This window comes from Pteropus medius, unplaced genomic scaffold, assembly GCF_902729225.1.
Source record: "Pteropus medius unplaced genomic scaffold, Ma_sr-lr_union100, whole genome shotgun sequence".
Taxonomy (NCBI): domain Eukaryota; kingdom Metazoa; phylum Chordata; class Mammalia; order Chiroptera; family Pteropodidae; genus Pteropus; species Pteropus medius.
Window position 1 is genome coordinate 3,432,272 of NW_024353908.1, and position 9,649 is coordinate 3,441,920.

At 43.5% G+C, this 9,649-nt stretch overlaps 1 protein-coding gene across 1 annotated transcript in view; it reads left to right on the top strand.

Moving 5' to 3' along the window:
* Positions 1–9,262: 9,262 nt before the first annotated feature.
* RYBP (RING1 and YY1 binding protein) overlaps positions 9,263–9,649 on the top strand; it is a 72,776-nt gene continuing 72,389 nt past the window's right edge. Inside the window, exon 1 of the mRNA XM_039851706.1 lies at positions 9,263–9,625. Coding sequence (XP_039707640.1) covers positions 9,263–9,625 — 363 coding nt within the window. The remainder of the gene's footprint in view (positions 9,626–9,649) is intronic.

Below are 9,649 nucleotides of genomic sequence, written 5' to 3' on the forward strand. Positions count from 1 at the left end.
ACAACAAGTGTATGTTTAACTTTATAAGAAATTGCCAAACTAGTTCCGATCAAGATGGTGGAGTAGGTAAACACTGTGCTTGCCTTCTCCCATGACCATGTCAAAATTACAACTAAACTACAGAACAACTATCACTGAGAATCACCTGCAGTCTAGTCTAACTGAACAGAAGTCCTATAACTAAGGATATAAAGAAGAAACCACTTCGAGACAGGTGGGAGGGCAAAGATACAGAATTGGCTGGTGCCATACCTACATGTGGTGATTAAAAATTAGGAGGGATATCTCAGCTGCAGAAGTCCCCCCTGAGGAGCGAGGATTCACAGCCCCATTCTAGGCTCCTCAGCCCAGGGTTCCAGTGCCAGGAAGAGAAGTCCCTATAACTTCTGGTTGTGGAAACCAGCAGAGATTGTGGCTGAGTGAGACGAAGGGCTGCTAGAATCTCGAGCATTCCTCTTAAAGGGCCTGCAGATGAACTTACTCACTAATAGACTCATTCTGAGGTCCAGCGCTGGGTAATAGCTTGACAGGTGCCAAGGACATACAGGAGGAAACTGAATTGTCTGGCTTCGAAGCAAGGCATTGAGGGCCAGCTTTCTCCCAGATGAAAGTCATGGCAGAAGCCATTGTTCCTTCACTGAGCCCTCACTTGATCCAGCATGCAGCACCAGATAGTCACCATATCTGAGTTTCCATCAATGTGGCTAACACCCCCACTCTGATGTTTCCCTGAGACCCTGCCCCATCCAATTTGCTGGCCCACCCAAGCCACTTCCAGTGGCTTCTCCGTACAAATGGTGGGTCTTGGCTTATGCTACAGACTTTCCTAAAATCTTTCAAAGGTTTGCAAACTCCAAACAAGCAACATCTGGCCTCAGCATGTCTCATACTTCTTGCTAAGCAGCCCCAAGCCTGGCACTAGGGGCAGTCAGTCTTAGTTTGCAGCTTGACCTTTCCCAAGAACCTCAAAACCCAGCACAATTGGAAAATATTGCAGATCACTTTGTAGCTCATACCAAGTGGCCCCAGGCAGGACACAGGCAGTGGCTAAACTTGGCCTGCAACACAGCCTTCCCAAGAGGCCCCAGAACCAACATACCTGGTGGCTAGTTTCAGACCACACCAGAGCAGCACCCAAACACCTATAAAAACAACACACCCAAAGCGCAGACTCAGTAGGCACCAGAGCCCTGCTCAAGCAAATCCTGCTCCATAGGGTCAGCCCCTCCACTACAGCTCCTTCACTGTAGTCATGGCCAGTCTTCACAACCAATCAGCCCAAGAGCCAATCTATCCCATTGGTGTGCCAACAGCAATCAAGGCTCAATTACAACAGGAGGGCATACACGACCCCCAAAAGGGACACCAAGCTCAGGTGACCAGGAAGAGTGTACTACTGGGCCCCACAGGACACCTACTACATATGGCTACTCTACTAAGACCAGGAGGCATAGCAGCTCTACCTAATATATAAAATCAAACACAGGGAGGCAACCAAAATGAGAAGACAAAGAAACATGTCCCAAATGAAAGAATAGAACAAAGCTTCAGAAAAAAACTAACAAAATGGAAACAAGCAATCTACCAGATGTAGAGTTCAAAACACTGGTTATAAAGATGCTCAACGATCTCAATGAGAACTTCAAAAAAGAGATAGAAAACATAGAAGTGGAGATAGAAACCATAAAAATGGAGATAGAAACCATAAAAAAGAACCAGTCAGAAATGAAGAATACAATAACAGAAATGAAGAATACATTAGAAGGAATCAACAGTAGATTAGATGAAGCAAAGGATCGGATCAGTGATTTGAAAGATAAGGTAGCAAAAAACACCCAATCAGAACAGCAAAAAGAAAAAAAAATCTCCCCCCCCCCCAAATTGTGGATAGTTTAAGGCCTCTGGGACATCAAGCATACAAACCTTTCACATAGGTACTAGAAGGAGAAGAGAGAGAGCAAAGAATTGAAAACCTATTTCAAGAAATAATGATGGAAAACTTCCCTAATATAGTGAAGGAAATAGACATACAAGCCTAGGAAGTGCAGAGTCTCAAACAAGATAAACCCAGAGGCCCACACCAATACATGTCATAATTCAAATGCCAAAGGTTAAAGACAAAGAGAGAATCTTAAAAGCAGAAAGATAAAAGCAGTTATTTACTTATAAGGGAGCTCCCATAAAACTATTAGCTGATTTCTCAATAGAAACTTTGCAGGCCAGAAGGGATTGGCACAAAATATTCAAAGTGATGAAAACCCAGGACCTACAATCAAGATTACTTTACCCAACAAAGCTATCATTTAGAATCGAAGGACAGATAGGGCTTCCCAGAAGAGAAAAAGCTAAAGGAGTTTATCTCCATCAAATCAGTATTACAAGAAATGTTAAAGAGACTTCTTTAAGAAGAAGAAAAAAAGTTAAAAAATATGAATAATAAAATGGAAATAACTACATTATATCAATAATTACTTTAAATGTAAATAGATTAAGTGCTCCAATCAGAAGCCATAGGGTGGCTGAAGAAAACAAGACCATTACATATGTTGCCTATAAGAGATTCACTTCAGATCGAAAGACACACACAGACTGAAAATAAAGGGATAGGAAAAGATATGAAAACGAAAACAAACAAACCAAAAGCTGGAGTAGCAATATTTGTAACAGACAAAATTGATTTTAAAACAAAGGCTATAACAGGGGCAAAGAAAGACCCAGTGGCTCCACTTCAGAATGTTCATCCAAAGAAACCCCACACACTAGTTTGGAAGGACATTTGCATTCATATGTTCTTTGCAACACTGTTTGCAGTGGCCAGGATATAGAGGCAACCTGGGTGTCCATCAGTGGACGGATAGATAGAGAAGAGGTGCTACACACATACAATGGAATATTGCTCAGCCATGGGAAGGAATAAAATCTTGCCCTCTGTGGCAGCATAGATGGACCTAGAAGGTATTATGCTGGTTGAAATAAGTCAAATAGAGAAAGCCAAATACCACATGACTTCTCTTATATGTGGAATCTAGGAAGCAGAATAAACAGAACAGAGGCAGGCTAATGGATGCAGAGAACATTTTGATGGTTGCCAGTTGGGAGGAGAGTTGGGAGGATATGCAAAAAAGGTGAAGGGATTAAGGAGTACAAATTGGTAGAAATTTAGTCATGGGATCTAAAGTGTAGCATAGGAAATATAATATTGTAATAACTATGTATGGTGTCATATACTAAATTTATTGAGGTGATCATTTTGTAAGTTATATAAATATCTAATCACTATGTTGTACACCAGAAAAGAATATGGTATTGTATGTAAACTGTAATTAAAAAAATAAAAAAATATTTAAAAAATAAAAATGATTGAATTAACAGTAGTGAAAACAAAACAAAACAAAACAAAACAAAACAGAACAAAAAAGACAAGAAAAGAAATTGCCAAACCGTTTTCCCACTGGCACTGTGTGAGGGTCACTCCACCTCCTTCCCAACACTTGGAATTGTAGGATTTTATTTAAGCCATTTTGATATGCAATGGCATCTCATTATGGTCTTAATTTGCATGTTCCTAATGAATAATGACGTTGAGCATCTTCTCATATGCTTATTAACCATTCGTACATCTTTTTTGGTGAACTGTCCATTTACATCTTTAGGTCATGTCTTCTTTAGTTTGCTTGTCTTCTTATTGTATAGTAAACTTCTTCATATATTCTCAATACGATTCCTGCATCAAATATATGTTTTGCAAATATTTTCTCCCATCTTTGATTTGACTTCATTTTCTTAAGTGTCTTTCAAAGAGCAGAAGTTTGTCATTTTTATGAAATCCAAGATACCAACTTTTTCTTTTACAGAGTATAACTTTTGTTTTTTGTTTGTTTGTTTTTGTATCATATCTAAGAAATCTTTGTCTACCGAAGTCCAGAAAGGTTTTCTTCTACATTTTTTTCTGAGAGTTTTATAGTATTAGGTTTTACACTTTTGTCTATGATCTATTTTTAATTAATTTTTATAAATGGTGTAGGTAAAACACAGGACAACTTAACTCTGATATTTCCCACTGTGCAAAGCAGATCGATAAAACTTCACATCTATGATAAGCACAGGCACACGTGACTTTGTAGCTGGTTGCAAAATCTGGTTAAGGTTCAAATACAAATGGTCAAGGAAGCTCCACCTCTCTTTGACTTCAGGGCTGCTTCTTTAGAAGTTAATCCTATCTTCAATATCTCTCTGCAGATGTCCCCAGTAATACCAGCACAAGCCTGAGACTTTAAATAAAATGAGCTAGGTCCTCCCCAGTTCCTAAAACACGTCTGGTAGTTAGTTGCTTCAAGAAACAATGTTGTCTCTTAACACCCTGAAGGAACATTCAGTGCTAAGTAGGGCATTAAATCTCAGCAATTGGGATCAAAATCTTAAACCTTCGAAGATTTTGTCCTTCTTGAGTGGCTTTTTCAGCCACCAAATGATACTGTTTACTCCCTTCTCTTCCCCTCAGTAACACTAGCTCTAAATATTTTGTTAAAATAATTTAGATCTTGGTATTCTTAAAACTTGAAGAATAAAATTGGTGAGAAAAGAGAAGGTTAGGAAGCCAACACAGAATTGTCAACTTGTGATTTGGCCCATAGAGAACATTTTAAGAAAGGCAACTGTCATCTACTATCTCCATTACACCACCAAGAAGGGGGCACTTAAACTACCCAACATTCCAAGGAAAGAAAAAAATTGGAAGGACATAATCTTCAAATAAAAAAGTCTTTGCCAAGAATCAACTGTTGGTAATTTACTTGAATGTAAGAAAGCATGCATACATTTATCACTTAGTTTTCTCATTTCACTACAGATTGGTAAAAATCCCACCCTGAACCACAGTTTGGAACTCAGACCATAAGAAGGTAAAACATGGGTGGGGTGGGGTAAACCCTGAGATATTTGGAGAAAGGCTTTTTCTCTTGTTTATAATAACTTTATTGGGTATTCCTAAGGTTCAAAGTCCCAGTCTTAGTCAGTATTTAGGTTTTCTGCCTGGAGTAGCACTTGCAAATTTAAATGCAGGAGGAAGCTGAGTTGATAACAATCCAGAACCTTCTTTTGGCAGGCACCAATAGTTTTTACTTCTTTCTTGAGCAAAAGAAAGGAAAGAAGCCCATGTAAGCTGCCCATCTTGATCCATCTCTAGGGCCAGTTTAAAAATCCTTTCAATTCCTCCTCTCTTCAAGGGGCCTGTATTTTCCCAGCATCTCATTCATTAAGGCAGACTGAAGACAGTCCTAGGTAGACAAATATTCTTGGTAAACTCATCAGTTGTGTAGATGAAAAAAGTGGTGCTGTAATAAATTATAAATTCCTAATTGAATAGGTCTTGGTGGGCAGTCACGACTCAGGCCTATAACTTCTTTCTTGAGAGGTTTTTAAACTAGCCAGTCCATTGTTTTTGTGCATCTAGGTTAACACATCTTTGAAAGGCCAGAAGTAAAACCCCTGGAAGCGGTAACCACCCTCAAGAGAGCACATAATCTTAACTATCCTGTAATTCAATCCCTGCCTTGCTTTCTCCCACCCACCTGTAATCTTCCTTATGTTCTCTCCTCAATTCCAAACACAGAAAAGAAATTGCAAACTGTTATTCTCTAGAGCAGGGGTCCCCAACCCCCAGGCTGCAGACTGGACTAGTACCAGTATGTGGCCTCTTAGAAACCTGGCCACACAGCAGGAGGTGAGCAGCAGGTCAGCAGTAAAGCTTCATCTGTATTTGCAGCCACTCCCCAGCGCTAGCGTCACCACCTCAGCTGCACCTCAGATCATCAGGCATTATATTCTCATAGGAGCACCAGTCCCTGGTGCCAAAAAGGTTGGGGACTACTGCTTTAGAACATTTGAAATCTTGTTTCCAGCAATTATTGTCAATTTGGGCTCAAATGAACTCTTATAAAAATTCTTTACAGGTTTAGAGGTTTCTTACATGGACAATGGCTTCCATGAATTCAGGATAGAGAACTCAACTCCCAACTAAGCCTATCCTGCCATACAGGATCTAGCCAGAGCCTTTCTCTCCAGCCTTCTCTCTCTCTCCCCCCCAGGGCTCTGGTAATAGCTGCTTGCCTTTGGCTCCTCCCTGAACAATTTTCCTTCTCTTCTAGGCAATCTTAACTTATTCAGAGACCCCCTCTCTTCCTTAGTACCCTCTGAACTTACATACTGTACTTTGTCTTTGTAGCAATTTTCACAACCACGAGTAATTAATTGTATAAAGTCTGGCTTCTCAATTAGAATGTAAACTCCAAAAGATCTTCCAGTCCCTGGAATGGGGCAAGGCACCAAGTTGCTGCTCAGTAAATTACTATTGTTAAATGAAAAAAATTATCTTTCACACGTTTACTAGGCACTGTTCTAGGCACTTATAGATAAGTGTGTTTGTGGGGGGCAGGACAAAAAGAAAAAGATCCTTGCTGTTATGCAGCTTATATTCTCCTGGGGCAAGATCTGCTAAACAAGATAAGTAAACAACATGGTATGCTAGATGGTGATAACCGCTAAGGAGATAAAAGTAAAGCAGTAAAGGGGGACATGAGGCACTAGGTTTTGGGCTGATGTATGAAAATTTCACATTGGGTGACCAGGGAAAATCTGAGAACGAGACTTTTGAACAAAAACCTACAAGAAGTGAGGCAGCTGAAAATGTGATTACCTGCATTTCAGGCAGACAGAACAGCAAGTGCAAAAGCCCTGTGGTGAAAGGGCGACTGTTCTAGGAATAGCAAAGAAGCCAGTGTGACTGAAGTAGAAGGGAAGGGAGGCAGAATGTGGTCTTTTAATTTGTGGACTCATTTACATGAGATAGTTCTTGGGGAGTGCTTCTAACCAGCAGCTATTCTAAAACCATGGATTTCAAATAATTTTTAAATCAGTGAAATCCTTCAAATGAAACATGAAATGGAAATTCAAGATAAGAAATGGAAGAGCAGGGGAGAGGCTCTCTGTCAACTTACACTCATCCTTTCATGCCATACTGGTTTAAGGCAACATGGTGGCGGAAGGTTTGTCCTGGCCCAGCTCAGGTTGAAACCATGGCTCTAGAAACACAGTGTGCTGCTCTGCCTAGAGCTGTGCTATTCTAAAGTATACTGCTCCAGAAGTAGTCTTGTCTGGCCCCTTTAACTTAAAGGAAGGTTTCACTAGATACTTACCTCCAATATGGGGATGAAATTAGAGCCTCTGCAGTTACAATCACACAGTGATGTGTGGATCTGATACGGTCCTAAAAATTAGTTCTCTAAACTGGAACTTCTTTTTTCTTAAAAACATTTTTTAAACTTTATCTTTTCTTGAAAAGATAAAACAGGTCGAAGATACAAAAAATACACTAAAAAACTCAGTTACCTGTGGATGATTAAATTCCTTGTATTTGCAACGGAATTTTACACACCTAAGCAAACAAACAAAAATGAACTACTGATACAGGCAACAATATAGGCGAATATCACAAGTATTACATTGAGAAAAAGGTGCCAGCCACATGAGTACATACCATATGACCTATGTACATGACATTCACAAATTGGCAAAACTAATCTTTGGTAACAGAAGTTGGAATAATGGTTAACTACAGAGAGGGGAATAACTCACTGGGAGGATGAAAATGTTCTATATCTTGATCTGGATGGTGGATACCAAGGTGTAGTAGATATATATATATATATAAACTCACAGAACTGAAAAATGATTTGTGCATTTTATTCTACATAAATAACAATAATAAAGTCTCCTTCTTACTACCTGTAGCTCCCAGCTACCCAGTTTCCCTCTCCGGAGGCCACTCTCCCAGCTGAGATTTCTTAATGATCATTTTCTTTCAGTACCTTCACACCAGGAGTGGAGTCCTGGGAGCATGCCAGACAGACACCAGAGGCCAAGGCTGTGGGCACTGGGCCATGGCTATATGCATGCCCCTTGGCTTTCTCTGGCCCCTTTGGCTCTCCACCCCAGCTCCATGCCTCCCTCCTCTTCTTCTTCCTTTTCTCCCTCCCTTCCTGATAAGGAAAGGGCAGCACTGAGAGTGGTGGTAGGGGTGTTGCTGACCCTTGCTAAACAATGTTGTCCCTTCTGGCCTTCTAGGGTGTGCCTGCCTGGAAAGGACAGCGTGTGCTGATCAAGCTTATAGTTGACACATTCCCTCCCTCTTTTATTCTCTGGCATCTGATCCCTGGGCTGATCCTAGGTCTTCCTGCTCCCTGAGCACTCAGTCTCAGTATGCTTCCCCTTCCCTTCCGTGGAGCAGTCCTGATAATAACCCACTTTGTCTTTGCATTTAAACGGGGTCTATCATGGTAGATGCTGAGGGCCTGTATTATCTTCCCTCTAAATCCCTCTCCCCATTCCACCCCAACTTCTAGCATTCTTTGCTCCTGCCCCTACCCCATCCAGGGCTTCAGCCCAGTCAAGCCTTTTATCTAATCATCTAGGGTCCTCCCCCTACCACAACTCCCCAGTGCTTGAGGGCAGAGGGCCTGAGTCATGTTCAAGTCAATTCAGCAATCATTCTTGGAGCAGAGCAGAAAATAAAGGGTACTGCATGTTCTTTGCCTTCGAGACTCTTCTAAATGGGGGGGAGAGGGAAGGGGGGGCGTGGTGCACTACCTAGGCCGTTATGACAGTTCTCAATCCAGTATTTTGTATTGGTCCTTCTGAAGTGCCAGGCATTGATCTTCGTGCTTTTCGTGAATTACGTCTCTGAATTTTCCAAACAGCCCTACGAGAAGGGTTATTAGCCTCATTTTGGAGACGGAGGTGAGGCCTAAGGTTTGACTGCTGGCACGTGGCTGCCAAGATTCCAACAGAGATTTCCCTAGGGAAACGCCCTATTTAGGCTGGGGGTGGAGAAAGTCAGCGCGCAGGAGCTGTGTCCAGCATTGGGGAACCCTTACTTGTGCCACACCCTTTCTGCCCAGTTCCCTCCTGCGTCAGGGGCCTGGGAAAGGGTTTAGGGCTGGAGGCAGGGACTTCAAGAGAAGCTGATACAAAGCTCCGCGTGGCAGAGGTGCAGAAGGGCCCGGGGAACCCAGGCCAAAGAGGCCCTACTGGCTCCTGTGGCACTGCAAGCCTCGAGAGGTTGCTACAGGCGCTGCTGTTGCAAACCTGAAGGGCGCGCGCAGATTGCGCGGAACTACTAACCCCGGGGGCGGTGTTGGGCCGGGGTCCCTGGGCAGCCTCACCAGGCGGCCGTGCGGAGCCCGAAGCCCATCGTCGGCTCCTAGGAATGGGCCACGTGCGCCCTACCGGGCTCGCACGCTCCGCCGCGCCTGGCTGCGGGGCCCCCGGCAGGCACGCGCGCCCCCAGCGTGCACACACTCCAGGGCACGCACATCGACGGCCCGGCCCACGTCCGCCACGCCACGCCCTCCCCCGCGCCTCACCCCCGCCACCCTTCCCCCCCCGCGGCGCAGGCCACCGCCTTCCCATTGGCCGTACTGTGCGTGACGCGCGGCGCCCAGCCCCGCCTCTCGTCAGTCACTCGGCGGAGGCGGCGCTGGCGGGGACTAGTCTCGTCCGGAGACTGGCAGCGGCGGCGGCGGCGTCGGCGGCGGCCGGAGCTCGAGCCCCAGCGGCTGAGGGCGGGCGGGCGCGGGGGAGGGAGGGGGGGTCG